Consider the following 24370-nt stretch of genomic DNA (forward strand, 5'->3'; position numbering starts at 1 on the left):
GACATCCTGGAATGGCGCATGTTAGGTTTTACGGGAGGGTGCGAGCATTTGAACATGGTGAAACATATACTAGTCTATTGGAAGAAATACAAAGCTGAATGGCGTAGGCTGACTTGTTAATATGAACTATCACCATTACTATAATTGTTTTCGTCTTTAGTTTTTAATTATAAATTTTAAATAATTTTTTTTACCGTGCGCCCACATATGGTGGTAAGCCGCTCTTTTTCAAAAGAGTTGTATTTTATACGGGTCTATTAATAAATCTTATTAAATCTTAAATCTTAAGATTCGGGAAAGCCTTTACGATGGCGTCAACTATCGCCTTATAGGCGTGAATGATAAAACGAGAAGGATGCGACATTGGAATGGCTTCTCCTATAGACGAAACCACGCGTTGGAAAGAGGATCTATGAGGTCTCGGACGCGACAGCGATCTGCGGAAACGAAACGAGAATGAAGGACGGCGCTAAAAGGGTCACCGCCCGGGTCAAGGATGAAACGGTTGTCGAAAATCGGCAGATTTCCGACAGTATCGAAAGAGAGATCGTCAGTTTGCAACACGATCGGCGACTCGGCCCACGTACGTAGAGACGAGGCGTAGACAGTGCGGCCAAGACTACCCAGTGGTCAAATGGAAAGAAAAACGTCAGTAATTGAGTTTAAGGAAGGTCGCAGACTCCTCAAGACGGCCTCCACGTTATAACGTGCGGGAGCTTGGGAACGCTGGCGTTTACTAGGTCGACGCAGAGGGGCGAAATGCTTTCATTTTGGTTTCAATGTGGACAAGACCGAGACCACCGCACATCTTATCGTCGTTATCGAAGTTAAGTTACGGTAATAGTGAGTGTAGGGAGCTGTTGGCTCGCGTGGCACGAAGGGCTTGACACCACCCTCTTACGCATTGTAACCCGGCCACCTGTTTAAAGGCATTAAACTTGTAGAGGTTAACGGTAATAATGAGTGTAGGGAGCTGTTGGCTCGCGTGGCACGAAGGGCTTGACACCACCCTCTTACGCATTGTAACCCGGCCACCTGTTTAAAGGCATTAAACTTGTAGAGGTTAACGGTAATAATGAGTGTAGGGAGCTGTTGGCTCGCGTGGCATGAAGGGCTTGACACCACCCTATACGCGTAGTAAACTGGCTACCTAAATTAATGGCTTTCAAAGTCGCTTGATGACTTAGTATTAGTAACTGATACTCTGTAAGAATATTCTGACTTATACCCCGCGCGTGACTTTTTATAAACATAGTTTATTAATTTATTTCCCTATACGTCGTTTTGACGTTTTGTAGTATTTTTCTGTTTATTGAGAGTGGGTGCTAAATTCAGGGACCACCCCGGGGCCAAAACTCTAGCTACGCCACGGTTTACAAAAATTCAGATTTGATTTGTGGTTAAAACTATCTGGTTTGTATTTTCACGCATATCAACTGACCTGATAATAGGTTGGCGTAAATGCAGAAGCAGATAATCTGATATTTTGAGATTATTTTATCGGTTCAAATAACGCAACTAGAGATAATAGAGTAGTATAACTCTGTAGCTTTGTGCTTTTGCCGCCATTTTGAGGGCAGTGTTTTATCTATGGGAAAAAACATGGGTGACCTCGACATACGTCACGCCGATAGTACTCTATATAAAGAAAAATTTTAAGAGCCCCGTCTAAGATTGTTTAACGACTTTGAAGTTTTTATTGTAAGATAAATATACGCTAAAATTATACTAATATATACTTTTAAGATACGTAATACTATTCCTCTACCTAACGTAAGATATAACACTATAAATATTGATCATTGTAATGTAGCAGTGGAAAAAATGCAAAAAAAAGCCTTGGACAGAAACACGCCTTATATTTGGGGCCAAAACTTCGTAACAAAATTGATAAAAACATAAAAAATGAGAAACGATAACATCGTTGTAGTGGCGTACTCTTGTAATCCGTTGCGTCTGGGAGGCAGAGTTTGTGGATGGCCGTGTGAGGACGACCACCAATCCCCCAACGGGTGGTTGGAGTACTTCCGCCACGGGTGCCCCCACGTATCCCCCCGTTGGCCTGGCCGTTACACATATCTCACCCTGATTAATCAAATGGACAAGAGGACTGATTGTCCCACACGTCACAATCGACTAAAAAAAACTAATAACCGCATGGTTAATTAATTTATTAATCTATGATTTGTATAACCTTCTAAGTTAATAATTTAATAGTGTTATTTTTCGCTAATTTATCTCCGATAAAATTATATATTTCATTGATTTACTTTTGGCATAATAATCTTTCCTAGCTAATATTCCCAGTCACGCACGAGCATTTTTGCTCATGTGGCCATATGGGAAGATACGATATTAAATTATATATTGTCTTTATTATATAGGGTATCAATAAATTTAAAAAAACTGAGAATCGATTGAAAGCACTAATCACGACCATTTTCAGTTCTACAAGTGTTTCTTTTGTTATATTCAGTTTTCTAAGATACGTTGAGAATGGGGCTTTTGAACTGGGAGGTTAGGAAAGAATATTTTATGGCGTAGGATCGATTATGACTGTGTCATGTTGTGACTTTGATATACCGCAAAGGGGGGGGGGGTATAAAGGTTTACTGAAAAATTTTAAGATCTATCTAAACAGTTTGCTGCGTTAAATTATCCAAAACGTATTTTAATTTAAAAAGAGGGGAAATTAGCTGAAGTTAAAAAAGAGTTACGAATTTGCGTCCAAAATTCGCGTGATCAGAATTCGGACGCTGTTGACGGCGTTGGGGTTAGAAGAGGATCTAACAATGTTTTTGACCAAAGGGACGATCGAAAGCAGGTTTACAAAAAATAGTGCAGACGTAATTTTCTTGGGAAAAAACACGGAAATATACCGGACAGCGAACGGGCTAAAGTTTGCTCTCCGGGTAGGCCAAAAAGAGGGCAAGCAAGAAGAAGATTTTAGAATTATACGGTTGACAATGAAGTAGTGGCTCAAAATGTATCAGCTAAAGGCGACCAAAAGTAAATAAATTTAAAGAAACAAAAAAAGAAAAAAGAGGGTTTTGTGATTTAACACATGTTTCCGGTACATGCCATCCATGTACCACCAGCCATGGGTAAGGGACAACGTATCGTTTGACCTAAGACCATTTACACCTGGACTACAATGCCAACGTTATAACTCCGATTTCAGAGTGTCCGCTACAAAGCACCACCAAGTGGAGAAAATCCGCGATAGTAATCCACAAACATGTAGCAACCCCCCCCCCCCTTTTTTTTTGGTCCAGACTCGCGGGGCGACTGAGTAAAATGTCGGGAGAGGTGCGCGAAGTGAACGCGTTTTTTCAGTCCGAATTCCCTTGTGGACGAGAGTTGCCTCTAAATAACGATGGTGGCGTTGGGGTAGCGGCGACACTAGCCTTACAACAACGCCTACCTTCATTGCAGTCCAGGTGTAAATGGTCTTAGGTTTGACTTTCAGGAATTTCCCGCACTGTTAAAAGTCAAACTCAAATCAGGGGTTATTTTTTATCTTCATTTTCTTGGCTTTTTATTTTTTTATTTTGTTTTAGACGAAACAACGAAGAAAACGTTTGCTACTTGGAACTTAAACATTGACCAAGCAGAGCCGTAGCCAGGGCCTCGCAACCGGGGCACTTGACCAGGGCGCAAAAAATTATTATTATAAATTTTGCTAGAGCTTGCTAGGAAATTATTAAGGTGAAACATACAAGGCGCGACATTTTTCTCTTACACTGCAACGAAAAGTGCAAGCTTCTTACGCTGTTTCAAATTATTTACTTGCTAAATTTTTACTAATTACATTACACAGTAAATTATTGGTCGATTATCTGTATATTTCGGACGTTTGGTACTTTTTAACTTTTTCCCCCACACCTCTTCCCAGTAGAATGTATAACTGATCAATTTCAGCAATAATCCATACCTCTACTTGGTATGCTTATCGCAGCAAATTTTCGTCTCGATGTGATATACTTCTGGTATCACTGATTTTTCATAGTTGTACCGTGCACGGTCTTCATAGGCCTTTTGATAACTTTGATTAAAATTTATCTAGAAGTGAATTGAAGGACCGCAGAATCGTTAGAAAGTTGAGGGTAGAGCTACATAATCACGTGTTTTGAGTAGCAAGCAGGGCCGCCGAGAGCGGGCCCGAGCCCCTGGGCCCCTAGGCTGCACGGGCCCTGGTAAATTGCACCGGTTTCCACCTCTCTTGTCGGGCCCGGAAACAAGAACAAATGCCTAAGTCACGTGACGGAAAAGGATGAGCTATCTAAATTTCATCTGGAATTTTTCCAACTATTCTGAGAACCTTAAAATACTAATTTGCTCAACGAAAACTCTGACCATTATTACTAGAAATAACTATGCGTGTTGATATAAAAACGTAGGAGAAGGATCCCAACCCGGGTCCCCAATTCCGTTCGTAGGCCCTGGGCACTTAGCTCTAGATTGGCTACCACCAGGAATCCATACCTCTACTTGTAATGCTTATCGCGGCAGATTTTCGTCTTGATGTGGCTGGCGATTTTTTTGACGTCACTATGTTAACTTCACAAACAACAACTTGAGAGGGGAGAGCGCGCAGAGGGGATTTTTTCTCTCGTAGGTGGGGCCAAAGCCGTCAGAGTGATCTTACCATTCGCGATACGGCAGGATAAGCATTCCAAGTAGAGGTATGGATTACTGATTTCAGGTATCACATATTGTATCAAAACTTCACCTTCTTCACTGAAAGGGCCTTGGGGGGAATTGTTTATAATTGCGCACTAGCAAAAGGGAGAGATTAAGCCGATAAATCACACTCAAGCTATATTTGGGATTAATCACCAAGGTAATTTCCAGTTGCATAACTAAACCAGCACTCTTAAAAAGGTTGGGTTGTTTTCAACCCTAAATGGGTTAAAATTCAGCCCAAACCTGGGTCCGTATTTACCCAGCCCAAAATTTGGGTTGTTAAGACTCAACCCATTAAAGGTTAAAAATTAAACTTGATTTTGGGTTGAAAACAGCCCCGCCTTGGGTTGAATTTTAATCGCGTGATTGGCCGTGCAGCTAGATATAGGTAAATTTTAGACCTGGAAATTTTCGTCTGCCTATATAAGCCCAAATTAATGTCCCTCTTAGATATGAATCATTTAAAGGATCCATGGAGAAATTACAGGAAAAAAATTTAAAGGTAATAACTGTCTTGAGCTTTCGACCCGCAGGTCTTTGTCAAACTAAACTGAAATAAACGAATTTTCTTATTTATATATCGTTTCGTAAAAAACCTACAAAGTTATCAATTGTTAAAAATAAAAATACATTTTTTAACGATTGATAACTTTTTAGATTTTTTACGATATATATGCCTATATAAGAAAATTGGTTTTGTTCAAGTTAGTTAGAACAAGTTGGCAAGCCAAAATATACCTCTCCTCGGAAGAATTGTCCCTAGTGGTATTAATTTCTCGAGATAACCCTTAAAGATATATCTCCGCAATTTAGAGTTATTTGTTAAAAATATTAACCCATTTCTATCCCGCCCGGTATAAAATTTTAATTATAATTAAAATAATTGAGACGAAACGACCAATTTTAATTTATTCAGAATATCATAAGTTAAGTAGTTACAACAGTAAGTTAGACGTACTATAACAATGCACAATTGAATTAAACCCTTTTACAGAACAAGTTTATCAGTTAAATATAATACGAAGCAAATTTTAATGAAATATCTACAGAGGCTTTTTGGAATTACTCGCTTACGAAATACTTGCCGCATCTTTAACGCTCATTTTATTTCAACACTCGCCCTTGATGAAGATACCGTAGATATCTGGTAGTGGACGACTCTTTCACTTCCTGTTGACGTTGTGACGCATACCACATGAAAAAGACCAATGCCGTCCAATTTCCAATATCATATAATGACTCGCACACCCAAGAAATCATTGACTGCGTTAGAAATCGTAGATATCCAAATATCCACACCAAATGTATTTACAAGAAGCAAAAACCTTACCATCAACAAAGCACAGAGAGCCACTTGACTAACCGCCAGCTTTTAAAGCAATTAACGTTAAATTATCTCCTTTGAATTAACAGAACTATATATAGGTCGTTAAGAAAGTGGACCACCCACAGGGTCTACCCTTTAACCCTCTAATCTCGGCTGACTGCGCTAAAACAAGATTTAACCTTTAAAAAATACCAGATTAGGCCTTCATAAATTCATTAATAAAAAAAGACTTTATTACCTATTATGCTTACGATGCCTGTCTTAATTTCAGTGAATCTAAGCAGCTATCGGTGGTTCTGTGGTAGAGCGCTCGACTGCCAAGCCGAATGGTCTGGGTTCGAAACCTGGGTGGCGCATTTGTTTTTAATCAATAGAGAAACGCTAAATTAGAATTTCTTCGATGCAATAATTTCAATTTCAATTCTATTTCAATTAAACCAAAATTTCGTACTCTATTAAATACGCTTCCGATAAAGCTGAAGGTCTAATTTTCAATAAGGCGTAACAAGTGTCGGTGGTTCTGTGGTAGAACGTCCGCCTGTCAATCAGGAGGTCTCGGGTTCAAATCCCGCCCGATGCGATCGCAAATTGATACTAAGACGAATACCGTGTACAACTGGTGGAAACCCTGCCATTGGACGTTGAGAGGTAGCATTACACTCAGCACTCGGTCCGTCCCAAAGTCATTAAGAAGAAGTTGGAGAGAAAACGCCCATATAAACACAACAGACTCAACATGCACAACCATCAGAACACAAACACAACAAATTCAACACTCACAACCTACGCATAAACATTACAAAAACGTAATACACCAAACCGTCACGACGGTGAGCGAAAAAACACCATCCAAACCAAACCGCAAATGCATCCGTTAACGCTCACCGTCACACGGTGGTTTTGCCAACCCTTTGAGAAACTGCGTACGCAGTGATTACACTTTGCACCGAAAATGCGAACGCGTTCGCAGTCCTGACAGACAGACACACCCACAGACCCACCCACAGACCCACCCACAGACAGACACGGTCGTTGTATAACCCCTCCTAGGGGACTTTGTCCCCTCGGAGAGGTAAAAAGACCCGCGGGTCGAAAACAAAGCAGTTTTTACCTTGATAAATAATAATCCATGTGTGTCCTCCATTTAACTTTTACTTGATCATGAGCATTATTGACAGGGGCTCGCCAATTTGAGCTCCAAGGCCTACCCCCTAATTGCCGCCTATGTCAGGCACCGATCGAAGACATTTACCACATCCTTATCAATTGCCCAGTGCTAGCTACTCATCAAGACACCCAGCTATGGCGTGACCAAAACCACTCCAGAAGTGTTGAATCACTGTTAGGGTTCCAAGAGGTTAATGAGAACGATTTAAATATGGTCAAACACATCCTAGTATCTTGGAAAGCAGCAAAGAACGCCTGGCGACTCCAGAATAAGGTTTAAGGGACATTTCTGAAATCATTTTCAGTGTTTGTTGCTAGTCAGTTCCTTTATTATTACAAATCGGTTAGTATTGTTACATGTAGACAACTATATAGTTTGTAAACACCTTGTTAGAATTGAAAGTTTATGCAATATTCGTTGTAAATAAGTTAGGTTACTATAATCGTTCCTAAAGCTGTAAATAAGTTGGGATACCGTACCTGGACCAAAATATACAAATTTTTACAAAATTTACTCCTATTATGTTAATTTATCTACAGTTTATTGTCAACGGTTTTTTAATACTACAATTTATCCATGAAAAAATCTTCATATCTAAGAGGGTCGTTAAATTTTTTTATACAGGGTGTCTTCATTTGATCGGCCCAGGAATTTTTCTCAAAATCTATACTTTCTAGAAATTTTAAATATTCATTATGTACGCTCTCGGGGGAGATCGTTATTTTTTTGTAAGTTTCAGAAATATCATGAATTTTTTCACGACTTTAGAAGTGCTAGGTTTTGAACGCTACGTGGTAGTACCAGCGTATTTGTTTTGCATGACCAATTATTTCAGTGACGAAATGTCCGATTTCCACCAGACCAATTCCATTAAAGGTTTTGGAGTATGCTCTACAACTTCCTTATTCAAAAACTAACATTTCTAAAACCGTGAAAAATTTCACGATTTTTCTGAAATTTACAAATAATAAAGATTTCCCCCAAGAGAGTACATACTGAAAATTTCTATGTCCGTTTCGTTGCATTATTTTTATGCAATTTTTTTTTGATTTTCAAAATTTTTTTTTAATTATTATAGTAACAAAATATGTACTTTTCAACAAATATGAGAATTGTTAAAAAATTTGTAAGTAAGTTGAAAAGTTTCTATATGGATTTCAACCCAAATTTTTAACCTAATTTTGGTTTAATAAAACAACCCATAAAAAATTACCCAATTTTTAAAAAATAACTAATGTTGGGTTGTTATTAACCCAAATTTGCGCGAGAAGTCGCTCAATATACGTCTCTGATGTCATTGTTTTAACCCCGATTGATAGAGAAATAGAATATGTTTCGAAGATGCAAGCGCTTCGTTCCCGAACGGACAATAACCACACAACAAATTTGCTAACAGCGGACTGGTGGTGTTGGAACACATAAAAAACTGGCCCTGGGAGCCAGCTTGATCCGTTGATCTGACCAAATTGACAGACCAGTTTTAAGCGATCTCATAACGCTTGATAGCGTTAAATGGGACGAGCTAAAATTGATCGCTACTTCTGCCAATGCTTTTTGTACGTTCACCAGAAATGTTCGACCAAGGTTTCATCCCTACTTCTGCCAATGCTTTTAGTACGTTCACCAGAAATGTTCGACCAAGGTTTCATCCCTACTTCCGCCAAAGTTCAAGGTTTGGTAACCCGTGCTAGTCACCATGGTTTATGTACTCCTGCTAAACTTACTCTAGATCAAATCTAGATCGAGCTCATTCTGGAAAGGACCGTAAAATTCGTAGTATTGAAGTTAAAATTGTATTAATTGGGAATTAAAAATCTTCGGTAGCACATTCGTTTCAAAACAATTTAACCCTTTTTAGTCAAATAGAAATATATTTGGAGTGGAACTATTGTCTAACCCAAAGTTTAGTCCAGTGTTGTTGTCGTTGTCGTCGTTGTCAAAATTGGCCACACCCTTGGTAATTCATGGTCGGGACAACAAAATAATACTGTTTGTCAGTTAAAAATTATTAATTTTACCCCACCAGTGATTTCGACGATTTTTTACGTATGTTTTACGTACTCTGATAATTATCAATCGGGGAAACTTATTTTGCCAAAATACTTAAGATAACTCGCTATCGACAGATCTAAGAATCATTAGTAAAAATGAATTAAATTCCAATTGAGGTCGTTTTTAATTATTATACTTTTAGTTTCTTTAGTGTATGAGTTATAGTAACTTATAAATATTGAAATTTCAAATAACAATAATTTTTTTTAATGATCGAACCGAAAAAGTACCAACTGTTTATTTAAGTTCGTGATAATAAAATTAACATATAAAATTACAAAGATAAATCCTTAGTTTTCTGTTGTCAATTCTTCAGAATCTAAAATACTCACTGTAAGTTAGGTTCAAACGAGCAGGTTTACTTTCGGGCATTTCGGATTCTAAAATTAAGCGCTATTTTCACCCTCAAAATTATTTTGGAAATAAAACAATTTTATCTCGCTAATTTCTGGCAGCATTAAGGCGCCCGAGAACTTTCGGAGTCAATGACGCAAAACGCATTTCGGTTTTCTATCACAGTTGCAATCTCACTCTTTAGTTTACTTTTCTTCTGGTAATCGCACACCCAGCTGGTCACCTTGGCTTTGTACCAGGGGGTGAAGAGGTCCCTGAATACCGCAATGCGCATCATTTTGATGTTGCGCTGTATGGCTCGTTCGCATAATTGTCCGTACCAGGTTAACGGCACACGCGTGTCCAGACCGACAAGTCGGTAAGTCCAATTCAAGAGGCAGCCGTAGTCGATGAACATCGAAAAGTCTTTCAGAGCCGTCAAAGAGTTCTTCAACAAAAGTGTATACTCTTCCTTCGGGTTCAGTAACGTTGGCTTGGCTATTTCCACAATGTCCAAGCAAAGACTTTTTATTTCCTGCCATAAAAACGCCAATAGTGCGGATGAGCTGACGTCTAAAGCCAACATTGTAAGATAATCTACCTGAAAGGTTCCTTCGCAAAGGTTAAATCCGTCCATCATGCCCAGCTGTCGCGCCACCACCCTCCAGACGAAAGCGACCGCTCCTAATTCGTCTTCTGTGGCGTAAATGCCCAGTTGTTCCGGGTAGATGAAGGTCGGACCAGTGATTGAGAACATAGTAATGGCCATCTCGAATTGGGACAACCACACTCCGCCATCCTTCCGGTTCGGCACCTTTTCTTGCAGCGTTTTGGCGACGCGATGGTGGATACCGCGTACTTGAAGCAAAGACTGGTAGGCCGGGTCCTGTTACAAGACGAGATACACTAATTAGCAAATTACCGACTTGCAAAACTGAATGATGTCGTTTACATTTGGGTTGAACATATCCCCGTCGATCCATTTGAGAGCGTGCATATATGTGTTGGCTACTCTTTTCTTCGCGGCTTCCAGGGTCTTCAAGTTACCCGTCATCACCAGCGGTTCCACCAGGTGTTCGTATTGACTTAGCACGATGGGGCCCAGAGTACTTGACAAGAGAACGCTGGAATGAAAACGATTTTTTTAAATAATACATCAATACGTAGTGTTTTAATTAGTGAACGAACCCCGCGTTATATTTTCGGATGACCTTTCGACCTTTGGCGTAGAGCTCGGCGTCGTACCAATCTGGTTTTTCGTCCATGTGGTAGCCGTTCTTTCCTGGAACTTTAATCCCTTCAGTCATCAGATACTTGAGACGACTCATATTCTAATTCCTAGATGAATCAAAATCAAACTTTTCACAGTGTTCTTCAACCGATGGAAAACATACCATGTTTTTATTTAACCCTCGAACGTTTAACTCCTCTTTTAAAAGCGAATGTCTGAGCCTATTTTCGATCCACGGGAGTGACGTGTTTGGTACGCCATTTTTTTAACCCAAATAAATAAATTAATGATTCTACTAAATATGCAATTCAATTCATTTATTGTTAGAATATTTCGACTAGAAATGGTACAAGGTTGTACCTAACGTCACAATTAATCTTTTCGTCAGTGAATGTTGAAATTTCACGAATGATATTAAATAACAAAAGTAAAGCAAAAAAAGACAGACGCGGATGACGGTACAATTAGACATATATTATTGAATATTTTTTCGGGGGACATTACAAGACACCCCGGGCCAAATCGGAGAGTTCGAACCTTGAGGGAGCGCAAATCAAGCGAGAAAACGTTCCGTCGGGTTACGATGTCAACGGGCCACGACTTTCACTCGGACGAAAACACGCGCAACGTCCCATTTCGAGTCCCCGCTCGACTCGCAACACCACGCAACTATCATGACACGCAAATTATAATAAATTATATAAATGTCGTTGAGCTTAATTTCACCCAGTATCGTAATTTTCTTTCTCCAGTATATTTTGTTTTGGAAAAACGGGTTATATAATAGTTCCGACGTTATACTATGCTTGGATGACGGCTTCGTCAATGGAACTTGACAGTGCTGCGAGGGGCTAGCCACAACGAAAACAAATGTACTCAATATTTCTAATATTTCTCCGGATTTCCCATGTTTTCTAATATTTTTTCAGATTTCCCATGTTTTCTAATATTTTTTTTCGGATTTCACGTGTTTTCTAATATTTATTCGGATTTCCCCCGTTTTTCTAATATTTATCCGGATTTCCCGTGTTTTCTAATATTTCTCCGGATTTCCCGTGTTTTCTAATATTTTTTCAGATTTCCCATGTTTTCTAATATTTATCCGGATTTCCCCCCGTTTTTCTAATATTTCTCCGGATTTCCCATGTTTTCTAATATTTCTCCGGATTTCCCGTGTTTTCTAATATTTCTCCGGATTTCCCGTGTTTTCTAATATTTCTCCGGATTTCCCGTGTTTTCTAATATTTTTTCAGATTTCCCATGTTTTCTAATATTTCTCCGGATTTCCCCCCGTTTTTCTAATATTTCTCCGGATTTCCCATGTTTTCTAATATTTTTCCGGATTTCACATGTTTTCTAATATTTTTCCGGATTTCACATGTTTTCTTTTTAATTTTTTAATTACCGGATGTATGGAAAATATTTCTTCGTATTCCTCAATATTTATGGCGTTTCTACAAAAATGAAATACCTGTTTTCGAAAAACTGCCATAATAAATACTAAAGTGCCTTATTGCTTGATGAGAATAAATTTTAAAATAAATTCAAACTACGAAAAGAAATTCCAATAAATTCAAACTACGAAAAAAATTCCAATAAATTCAAACTACGAAAAAAAATTCAATAAATTCAAACTAGGAAAAAATTTGGAATAAATTCAAACTAGGAAAAAATTTGGAATAAATTCAAACTAGGAAAAAATTTGGAATAAATTCAAACTTCGAAAAATAAAATTTAAAAAAATTAAAACAACGAAAAAAAATATATCAATTCAAACTACGAAAAAAAAATTTGAATAAATTCAAACTACGAAAAATAGCTTTTGAATAAATTCAAAATACGGAAAAAAATTCGAATAAAATCAAAGAACGAAAAAAAAAATGAAATAAATTTAAACGACGAAAAAATGTTGGAATAAATTCAAACCAAGAAAATAAACTAATAAAATGAAATGATAAATTAATAGTAATAATTCTAACCGAATTTCGACGTATAAAATGTAATTCTTACTAAGATAGTGTGATAAAACTCAAAATTCGTTCTTACAAGTTACACTAAACTCCTAAAACTATAAAATGTCTTGTATAAGAGCTAAATAAATTTTATCTTTGAGTAAGATGCAAAATAAATCAAAGGAAATATTGTAGTGAATCGATATATATCCTTAGTTAAGAAGAAATCACTTACGGTTATCTTGGCCACACTTTCGGTTGTCTGGGAAACGCTGCCGCTATGGTCGTTCGTTAACCATGTGTCGCGATCGCGGGGGCCCAACTAGGCCCGTTAGGTTACCTTTTAGCTACATTACTCGTAAACTAGAGAAAAAAATTCGGGTCAACTTTCACTAAAATAAAGGCTGTATCGCGCGCCTCTGACGAAATTCTAGTTGGCCTTGACTCTTACGGGCGGGGGGGGGGCCACTTTCTCTTTCCTTTCCTGTCAACCCCCCCCCCCTACTTAAACCCCCTTCACCCCCCCCCCCCTTCCCTCATTCCAAAGTCTGCAATCTTTAGATTTAAACAGGTTGAGGAAAGCAATAAGTTGCCCCGGCTAAAGGTTTACGATCTGTGTTTTCGTTCCATCTCACTAAGACTAGGCCCATTCGCACTATCCACCTTTAGTCAGTCCAACTTGTCAGATCATTTTGCGCATTCACACTGTCCGGCTTATTAGTATTGTTTGATTGGGTACTTTAGTTCAGTGGCGTAGGAACGGGGGGGGGGTTCCGGGGTACAATGTACCCCCCTTGAAATTGGAAAGGGGCGACAAATTGGTTTAGAAGGGGCGCCAAAAGCCTGCCGATGAGGGCGTCGCCGTTAAAACAAAACCAAGTAACTTGAGATACGTGGTTTTGTCAAAATGGACATATTTAGATTCTACACCCCAATTTACGTATATAACATTAAAAACATTAATAGGTTGCAATTTGATTTATTTTTTTTAAATCGAGAAAACATTTAAACGTATCTTTGATATTCACAACTTATTTCGCGCAAAAGCACGTATCTTGGTTATTTTCAGCTCCCATCTCACTTCATGACGCAAAACCACATATCTCTAAAAATTCCCCTTTAGCAAAATATTTTTAAATTAAAATCCTCATAAAGAGTCAATAGTTAAACGAAATTATTTAACTATAAAATTAACTCACATGTAAAAACCTAACACGCGATTTCACAAGTCCCTGCAAAATTAAAAAATCCATTTTTCTTAAAAAGGCCACCGAAAAGATACGTGGTTTTGTTTTAACGGCGACGTGGGGGGGCGACAAATTTAGCATCCAACTGTACCCCCATTAATCCAAAACGTTCCTACGCGAATGCTTTAGTTCATACGTTTGCCATCACAGGGAGTTCGAATATTATGAAGCCAATCAGAGGAAAGGAAGCGGTCTGCTAGAAATGTTCTAGATAATAAATCAGATAATAAATTAATATTTTGTCGCCTATTTAAAAATTAATTATAAAGAAATTTGTTATTTTAAATCACCGTTTATTTTAAAATTTGGTTCTAAACAATAACAATCACGATGCACTAAATATAAGGTGGTTTCGTTTCGCCTGTTCTCGGACTAAAAGTGTACTCTTTCTACCCTAAAATGTTTTATTCGCCTGTTCTCGGACTAAAAGTGTACTCTTTTTACCCCAAAACATTTTATTCGCGTGTTACGGGACTGAGAATTACTCCACCCCATAAACTATTCGCTTGGGAATTAGGGCTACTCTTTTTACTCCTTCTGGAAAGGAGGTGTAAAGGAGTAAATCAGATTTTGTCGTCTGCTAGTCAGAATTTATCTGCTTAAAAGGCCACAGGCAGCCATTTTAGAAGAACGTTTTTACTATTCGACACCCAGTAGCGGCGCCAGCAATAGGCCGGGGTAGGCCTGGGCCTACTTGAAATTTTGGTAGGGGCCTCCAAACGTCGTCTTAAGGGGCCTCCAAAATTTAATATATGGGCCTCCAAATTATTTAATATAAAAAAATTCTGTAATTTGTTTGCGAAATAATTTATTTATTTATTAATTTTTCAATATTCAAAGCGAGTGATTCGCTTAACGACACTGCTGTTTTTATTCCTTTCAAAGGTACGAGTAACTTTTCTTTGACAGTAGTTTATTTTTTAGTTTTAATTTTTCGTGAGCGCTACTATATCGAAATTGTATCTTTAATTTAATCTTTACAAATTAATGGTTCTTAAACTTACTTAACTTACGTTAGTGTACCTACGTACATTCATTTTCGTAAAGTTTTAAGTTCTTATGTAAGGCATGTACATGCGAAGTACCGAAGGAATGAATGTAAATTGATAGACTAGAATTCAGTGGTAGAAATAAGTAAATAACCACTCATTTGTTTAGTGTTATCGGTACACAAAAAAGGATCATAATTAACTATAATTTTTCGTCGCGTACCCATTTTACCCACAAATTTCACCACTTGCTTGAAAAAAATTAAATAATCTACGTGGATGGATATGAAAAAATTGTGGTGGGGGGGGGGCCTCCAAATGGTTGGCCTACCTCCCCAAAAATCCTGGCGCCGCTACTGTCGCCACCACAGATTCAGAGTAAAATGACGTCATAGCGTTACTCTTCTTCACTAGAGACAGTCTCCTATATTGGTTCCAGCCATCCGACTCGATAGTCAGCCCAGCCCGTCTTTAAAGGGAGTATGAACTTAATCGAAAAAACGTCGTTGATCCACCATAAATATGGAAGTTCATACTCCCTTTAATCAAAAGCTTACCCGACCAGGGTGAGAAATAAGGATTTTTTTTAAACGGGACCTGTGGCCAGTAGAGCCTAGGTAGTTAAATTAAAAAACTGGCCACTGGCCACTTACCATTTTTAACCTTCAAAATCAGGCTTTCATAATTTATGGTCAAATTATCTATTCTGGAATTGTGCTATAGACCCGACCCGAACAAGCTTACTGAGAGAGACTGTTTATATTTCTTTTGCCTAACTGCTAAATTCGCTTCTAGAAGCAAAGACCAAACAATTTTAGAGATTAATATAGTATTTTTTTAATGAACTAAAATCTTGAAGGGGAAAAAACTTTGAATTAATTAAGTGGTCACCAGGGCCACTTACACCCCAAGCATTTAATTTTTAAACTGGCACAGCTATATAATAAACTTATTATTTACCATGGTGAATATTAGTAGAAATTATGTTTAATTCAGAGAAAACGGCATGGTATTAGAAGATAAAACTTATTTTATACAAGACGTTTCGAGCCGAGGCTCTTCTTCAGTCGTTCGTTAGTTTTAATTTTTTAGCTAATTTTTAAACTGGCGATTGGCCTGTGATAGTGCCTTATTTCTCACACTGTACCCGACTTGTCCGCCCGACAAAAATCGCGCGGCTTGTCAGCTGACTAAAGTTGGGTAGTGTGAATGGGCCTTTACTGGGAGTGGAGGGGGGAAAGCCACGGGAGGTAGGGGGGGGGCGCGTATTAGCCCGGTTCAGATTTCCAAGTTGGCACGCGCGCCAAGATTTTAATTTGTAATTAAATGTATAATGTACGCTATGTCGTTTATTGTAGCGCGTCATTATATCTAACCCCTCACTCTGGGCGAGTTGAAATTCTAGAACCGCGGCGAGTCGGAGGTTTTTCAGCCCGAATTCGGTTATTTACATATTTTGCGGTGGCATACTTTCAATTGACGCTAGGGCGATTTTAAAGTTTTTTAGCTAATGAGCTAAAAAAGTTTGTAAAAAATTTATTGCGGCGAATGTTTCAAATTTTTGTAAAATGTCGGTTGCATCTAGACTAAAAAATTTTACACCTTTTGCTTGCGTTCAGAGTTCAATAGAGTAATACCATGAGTAGATATACTGTTCCGTAAGTGTGACACTTGGTATACTGGTCAGTCACTTAAGTCAAAATTGTACACCAGATTTTTTATTGCCAAAGATTTTTTTCGATTCCCAGTGACTTCATGATTTAGAAAATAATTTTGTATTTTTTCAGATTTCCAGATATTTTGCTGAAGCCATTATTTCCTGGATTTTTTCCCAGTTATTTTATGATTTAGAAAATAATCTTTCATTTTTAGGATTTATCGATTGTTTTGGCCGAAGCCATGATTTCCAGGATTTTTGACTGATTACTAATATTATTTTTTTTTAATTTCCTAAATATTCTTGGATTTCCATGAAAGATTTTTGAAGTTTTTTTTACTGTTTACCAAAGATGGATTCCAATGATTTTATAATTTCTAAAATAGTCTGATTTTCATGAAATGCATTAAAGATTTTCCCATTTTTATGGGATTTTTTCTGATTAATTTTGTTTATCCAAGATGTTTTTCGAAAACCTTTCTCAGATTTCTTAAGATTTAGAAAGCTTTTTGGAAATTTTATGGATTTCTTGATATCAAGAAATTGGGTGATATTTTTTTTTTAATTGTGCACCCAGATTTCTCGTTAGGTGTCCCCGTGGGCGGTCCCTTTGACTTCTAAAGTAACCTTTGAGAGCGTCTCGATAGATATAGATTTTCTTCCGGTCGTTATGTCACTTTTGAGTAGCTCCGAGTAAAATATTTTCCAAAGAGGCATACTTATGAAATTTATTATTGACTTATGGGAATACCAGCTTCCCGTCCTTTGATTGTATTGCGGTCTACGTAAATATAACATAGGGTGGTACAACCTCAACCAACTTCCAGGAAATGAGTCCTCCATTAGCCCTATAATTCTACGGTGGCCTAATATTAAACAAATATTAGCTTTGTTAAACATAATTTAAGTTAAATAAACTTCCTTACGGAAAATTTTTGTTAGCGTTCGAAAGTAATTAATAGCAAAGGGAAAGCAATTTTGAAGTAAACAGATTGAGTAATCTCAAAAGTATATAATTAGAAGAAGTATTCATCTTAGTATACTGCTAATTTTATTCCCTTAAAACCTTCACTGATTTCTCAATAAAAATTAATAAGAAAAATAATTAAATAAATAATTAAAGTTACCTACATAAAATTATTTCATCAGAAAAATATGGTTTAATAAATATTTAAGTATCCCTAGACCATATTTATATTTTACATCATTAAGAATTAAGATTAAAATATAATCATTATTTGATATTTTAAATTTTTTATACAGTAAAAGCTACAGATTTGAATTTAAACGAGGTTGGACATAAGACACTAGTCACGGCATTTGACTTCTAAAATAAATCCTCTTACTGCTAAAATTAATGGAAATCTGTGGGCTCACTAGTCAATTTGACTAGTGAAAAATATTTATAAATAATGGCGAATATCGCGAATCATAAATTCATCATTCATCAATCCCATTTTATTTAAATAAAATTGTGATCGGCCAAAGTCATGTAACTCTAGAGATAATAAATTCCTATTTTAATTCTGACGGGTGAAGCAAAATGTTGGCTGTCCTTCTTGTTTTTATACCCCTTTTTACCCCCACTAGTCAGTGCCTACTAAAATAAATTAAGATAGGAGGCTCACAAGTCAGGCTGACTACTAAAAAATATCTTTATGTCCAGCCCTGATGACCCGCCCCGTGAAGATATTTCGTAAGCCCTAGGTATATAAGCAATCGCCCGTGAGCCACTATCGCCATCTATGAAAAATACGGCAAAACATATCGATCGATTAGTTCGTGCAAATTAAGATATTTCAAGATGCGTAACAAAAATATTCATTTTTATTTTGACACCAAAATCATTCGCACCTTTAACAAATTACTATAAAAACTGTATTTTCGACGGTGGAAAATTGTGTGTGTTTTTTTCGCTCTTATACAGTTGAATATTACAAAATGAGGAGACGGGGATATAGATGGCATTTTTCAAAATATTTGAACATGACAGTTTCGGTGGTAGTCAATTTCAATTCTTTATATTATTAGTACAATAAATTTAGATACGAATATACTTTAGTACGTTCAATTATTACGAAACTGGTTTAGTAGCTTACGTCAAAATAAACCAGCGTTTTTAGTTAACAAATGGAAAAGGAGATGGCGCCACCATTAATCTCCGACTTTTCTTGGTTTTGTTTGGTTAAAGCGAAACGTAGATCGATTCCAAACTTACCCCATTCGACTCAAATTTTAACATCGAAAGTAAGATTTAGGAGGGTTTCTCTCGTGACATTTACATATTACCATAAGTAAAATAATAGTATAAGGATGACACTGATGGCAAATTACTGACAAGTTAGACCGATGGCAGTAACGTTCATATTCAATCATTTTTATTTTTTGTCGAAGTAAGTGTTACTTTTTTACTTTTGAAAGCGTTTCAATTTTGAATAAGCTTTGACTGATTTCTCGTTACCTGGCAGTCCTAGAGACTGGTAACAACTCGCTGACAAATTTGCATTCTGGAGAATGGTGTCATACTTATTTCTGTTACGTTACTTACGATATTACATTATGATGTACGCGTTAATACATAGAACATGGGACACAACATTTCAAAACTCGCCTCGAACCTTTTTTTCTCCATTTTTGTTTATGAAAATTTTACAAAATTACTTTTATCCCTGTCTATGTCACTTAATTTATCACAGATTCAATACACAACTTTTTTGGTTTTTCCCCTCTCGACCGAATAAATCTAAGCACAATTTGTCGAATTTAAAAAATACGGAATTCCTATACAATTACAATTTACACGAATTGTAGAGGGGAAATTAAACATCAATTTTAGAGGAAATTAGAGCAACTCTTATCTATAACAACAGGTGAACTATATTATTTCCAATTCAGATAGTTTACCATTTACTGTGTGTCACAGTTCGCCCTAAAAGTGCGATCTTCGGAACTTTTATAACTTTTTCATAACATTGATCAAGAATCTAAGGGTACCCTTGGTTTCTGATTTCTTTTACAGATCAGGGACAATGAATCTAAGCGAACTACTGGTTCTTTTTTTTCTTTTACAGAATAGGAACCAAAAATCTAAGGACACTCCTGGTTCTAGGTTTCTTTTACCGATCAGGGACATTGAATTTTAGTGAACTACTGGTTCTAGGTTTCATTTACAAATAAAGAGCCGATAATCTAAGCGAACTACTGGTTCTTGGTTTCTTTAACAGAATAGGAACCAAAAATCTAAGGACACTCTTGGTTCTACGTCTCTTTTACAGATCAGGGACATTGAATTTAAGTGAACTACTAGTTCTGGGTTTCTTTTACAAATAAAGAGCCAAGAATCTAAGCTAACTACTGGTTCTTGGTTTCTTTAACAGAATAGGAACCAAAAACCCAAGGGCACTCATGGTTTCTGGTTTCTTTTACAAATCATGGACCATGAATCTAAGATAACTACTGGTTCTTGGTTTATTTTACAAAATAGGAACCAAAATCTAAGCACACTCCTGGTTCTTGGTTTCTTTTAGAGACCAGGGACCAAAAATATAAGGACACTCTTGGTTCTTGGTTTCTTTTAGAGACCAGGGACCAAAAATCTAAGCACACTCCTGGTTCTTGGTTTCTTTTAGAGACTAGGGACCAAAAATTTAAGCACACTCCTGGTTCTTGGTTTCTTTTACAGACCAGGGACCAAAAATATAAGGACACTCCTCTTTCTTGGTTCCTTTTACAAATCAGGGACCAAGAATCTAAGGACACTCTTGGTTCTTGGGTTCTTTTACAGAATAGGAACCAAGAATCTAAGGAAACTCTTGGTTCTTGGTTTCTTATACAAATCAGGGACCAAGAATCTAAGGGCACTCCTGGCTCCTGCTTTTTTAACACGTAAATCTTTCTGTAGTACCCAAAATGTACTTATACTGTCGGGAGAAAGACTATGATGAGATGTTTTAGCGTCGCTCCCAATCCACCTCACGCTCTAATAGTAAGCTCCTCCCACTTAAAAAATCCAATTGATTTCATTGGTTCCGTGAATCTGACGTTTTCCAACTCGATTGAAGCACGCGCCAGTTACTTTTTCCTTCCCCCTTTTGTGACGGATGAAAACTAGACCATAATTACCAGGAATCATCTCACCATTGTCCCTAAGTAACCGCTTCAAGTCAAAAAGCGGTTTAAATATTCAGTTCATGTATCGCTTCGATAGGTAGTCAAATATCGACTGCAGCGGCAACAATTATGTTCGAAATGAACTGAAATCGGCCCTGATTTCACAATTATCCGTATTAACCAGTACATTTTTGAGCAGTTGGTTCCCTTACATTCTTAGTCCATGATCAGATGGATTTAGTTGGAAGACACTAAACCCTCATTCCTAACGCTATGGGGTGCCCGTCAACTAAACAACTTTCCAATGGATTCCGCTAAAAGGATAACGAACTTAGGATTCTAGGACTCTGACCCATCTAGTATGAAATTCGACCGCCGCTAACCCGTGGCGCTATATTAGCGTAGACACGTGGGTAATTTCCGAAAGCTTTTATCCTAAGAGTACGAAAAACAAAGATATCTAGAAGCTCTCTATGTACAGGAAGGCGAGTCTAACCTTAAAAGAGTACATTATGACTAACAATAGGTAAATATTTTTACCGCACGCTATTTCGATGCTTTTTTTGTGGATTTTGTGGAGGTGCAGAATCAGCGTCCAAGGAGTCAGATGTCGGAATCGAACAGAGCCAGCGATTTCCCAATCGTATCGTCCTGTCGAAATATAAATTACGTTAATGAAGGTTATATATAAAATAGAGAAATCAGATTTTTAATTAGAGTAAACTCTCAGATTGGTACTTGAAGAGTTTTGTAGCTTTACGCGATGCTCTAGCGCCATCTGTGGCGAAAATGTAAACTAACGATATAATGCCTTCCGACCCCAAAATTCCTGGGGCTTATAACCATTAAGCAGCTGACAACTCATTTTTTAAATTACGATAATTCTATAATTATGTTCCATTTGCGTGTCAGCTAGTAGAAATAATTACTAAACATGTGTAGAGTGACGTAGAACTGACGTCGAATTATTAAAAAAATTTAGTTCATTCTGTAAACTACTCTTAACAACCCCTGTAGCATTAGGGTGTCGGTCAAGAGTCGGGTATGGGTCTAAAAGTCGTTTTCAGGTCGACGACCATATGCCGACTCAAATTGTTCAATTTTTTTACCCCAAAAATTACAAATTTCCATTTTGAGACTTTATAAAGTCGGCAAGTCGACTTTAATGTACAGTCGATATGCCGACTTGATAAGGACCACACATATTTTTAAAATAATTGTATTTTATTGTATAATTATAATTATACTTGAAGTTCATTTTTACTAATTATGATTAATTAATTTTTAGAAATTAATTTGCATAAGAAGTTACTTCCCTGTAGCAAATTAGAGTCGGGCCGACGTCGGCAAAAGGTACTAAACGCTAAAGTCGGCCGACCTTTGGATTGCGGGTCGAAATGTCGTAGGGGTAAAATGGTCGGCCGACTGCAAAACGTCGACTCTTTACCGCCAATTAATAGAACTAAGAACCGACTCCGAAACGACGTCGGGCCGACTTTATATTAATGCTTATTTCCGACCCAAAACTGATCTCATTATTAGATTTTCGAATACAAATAAGTTTGAAGAAAAAATAAAAGTGAATAAAAAATTCATCATCATCAAATAGTCAGAAAATAATTAAAATATCCCCTTTTCCTAAATAAATATGGTCGGTTTCATAAAGTTAATGTCGAATCCAATAATTAAATGTAAGGTCTATTTTAAGTTGGATAATGGTCGGCACACCGACCATAAATAGTCCCAAAAAAAAATTACGGTTTTAGTGTCGAAATAATACTGCTAGAATTAAAATTACGATTCCAGTTGCCATGGTTACGCGGGGCCTAATCTGATAAGACTGTACGAAATTCATCTTTATAACTAGGCGGTAGCGCCATCTATATTTTGTAAAGTTATATGGCTAAAAATAAATAATTATTAGCTAACTCACCGTAACTTGAGTTAAAAAGAATCGTGTTGACAGAATAAAATTATTTTTAAACAACTTCAAAGGTTTGTTTGTTACGAGAAATCATAGATTTCAATTTCGCATCAGATTCGCGAAAAAATTCAATTGCAATAGTTGCCACCAATAAAGACAGATGCCCCCACGGTTGAACGATAAAGTTGATAAAGTCTCCTTTTGGAACGAAATTGGTCCCGCGCCAGACAGATTTAGTTGTACCTCTATTTATTCCCAACTCAATGCTATAAACCGACTTATCGACCGTACCCCGACCCTAAACCAAAGACTATATATAAATAGATTGGCGTGTTCAATGGCTCAACTTGCATACGATAGCAGACGCTGGTCAAAATTTTCCTCGCGCTTCAGAGTGCTACTAGTGGTGCCTCTAACGGCTGGTCAAAGGCTTCTCCCGTGTTTCGAAAGTGTTAACAGGTTTTTTGTATGGAGACGCCTGTCTAGTAAGCGAAGCGTATATAGTCTTTGCTCTAAACCGACTTCATGTGTTACAGGGGTTTGCGATTTACGATATTATTTCAAAATATTAATTCCTGATTTTTATTTATATTGATTAATTATACTCTAAATAGATTAAAAAATTTAAAATGTATTAATAAATAGGCCTATTGATACGATCACAAACGCTTCATAGTTTAAAAAATTCAAAAGCACGCGCCAGTTAATACTTTCGCAGCGCCATCTCCGGACTAGCAGCATTATAGAATTTTATTGGCGAACTCGCTTGAGATGGGAGGTGTAATTGTTGACTTGTGCGCTTAATTTTCTATTCAAAATTAATGGAAAATCATTGGAATCTTGAGAAATACATTAAATCTAAACTAAAAAAGTAAGTTTTTCAATAATATATCAATATAAATAATATCTATATCAATTAATTATAGCTTTGTGAACAATGTTTTGCATGAGCTGTTAGGCCTTGGCAATTACAAGGTCATGTGTTTTATAAATAAAATATAATTAGACTACAACATCAAAAGATAATGATATTTGTTAAAAGTATTTGAATTGTAATTGTTTTTACGTATTAAAATCTAGAAGCTTAATTAAAATGTTTCTTTTCTATATCACTACTTTATTAATTCTATGTACTTCGCCAAAAGATTTTCAGATTTGTATATTGTTTGGATTAGTTCTATTAATATAAATAGCTCATTTTTATTGAAAATTATTATCGATTCAATCTCAGCTAAATTACTGTTAAGGCATCAAATTGGTATTAAGTGGGAGTTCCGAAGTGCGATTTAATTTGACGTCGGCACAACGTCGTTTCCGAGTCGGAAATATGCCTATTTGAAGTCGGCTCATAGTCATTTCTGAGTCGGCCCATAGTCATTTCTGAGTCGGCCCATAGTCATTTCTGAGTCGGCCCATAGTCATTTCTGAGTCGGCCCATAGTCCTCTCTGAGTCAGCCCATAGTCCTTTCTGAGTCGGCCCATAGTCCTTTCTGAGTCGGCCCATAGTCCTTTCTGAGTCGGCCCATAGTCCTTTCTGAGTCGGCCCATAGTCCTTTCTGAGTCGGCCCATAGTCCTTTCTGAGTCGGTCCATAGTCATTTCTGAGTCGGTCCATAGTCATTTCTGAGTCGGCCCATAGTCCTTTCTGAGTCGGCCCATAGTCCTTTCTGAGTCGGTCCATAGTCATTTCTTAGT

At 37.2% G+C, this 24370-nt stretch overlaps 2 protein-coding genes across 2 annotated transcripts in view; both read right to left on the reverse strand.

Moving 5' to 3' along the window:
• Positions 1 to 9595: 9595 nt before the first annotated feature.
• LOC149948578 (uncharacterized) lies at positions 9596 to 13156 on the reverse strand. The gene is made up of 5 exons (XM_090172487.1): positions 12985 to 13156; positions 10755 to 10904; positions 10519 to 10690; positions 10168 to 10452; positions 9596 to 10101 (listed from the first exon to the last, which is right to left on the reverse strand). Exons 2-5 carry the CDS (start codon positions 10892 to 10894, stop codon positions 9691 to 9693), a joined length of 1008 nt encoding a protein of 335 aa, XP_090028613.1. The 5' UTR covers positions 10895 to 10904; positions 12985 to 13156; the 3' UTR covers positions 9596 to 9690.
• A 5395-nt stretch (positions 13157 to 18551) lies between these two features.
• LOC149948579 (A-type potassium channel modulatory protein KCNIP1-like) overlaps positions 18552 to 24370 on the reverse strand; it is a 37855-nt gene continuing 32036 nt past the window's right edge. The window contains exon 6 of the mRNA XM_090172198.1: positions 18552 to 21403. Coding sequence (XP_090028324.1) covers positions 21356 to 21403 — 48 coding nt within the window. The 3' untranslated portion in view covers positions 18552 to 21355. The remainder of the gene's footprint in view (positions 21404 to 24370) is intronic.

The sequence above is a fragment of the Leiobunum rupestre genome, chromosome 4 (assembly GCF_980474605.1).
Source record: "Leiobunum rupestre chromosome 4, qqLeiRupe1.1.hap1, whole genome shotgun sequence".
NCBI classification, from domain to species: Eukaryota; Metazoa; Arthropoda; class Arachnida; order Opiliones; family Sclerosomatidae; genus Leiobunum; species Leiobunum rupestre.

Coding starts and splice junctions, on each gene's coding strand:
- LOC149948578 (XM_090172487.1), bottom strand. CDS start 10,894: ATGAGTCGTCTCAAGTATCTGATGACTGAAGGGATTAAAGTTCCAGGA. Junction 10,453..10,518: donor GGGATATGTTCAACCCAAAT/GTAAACGACATC, acceptor GTCTTGTAACAG/GACCCGGCCTACCAGTCTTT. Junction 10,102..10,167: donor TTTGCGAAGGAACCTTTCAG/GTAGATTATCTT, acceptor TTTTTATGGCAG/GAAATAAAAAGTCTTTGCTT.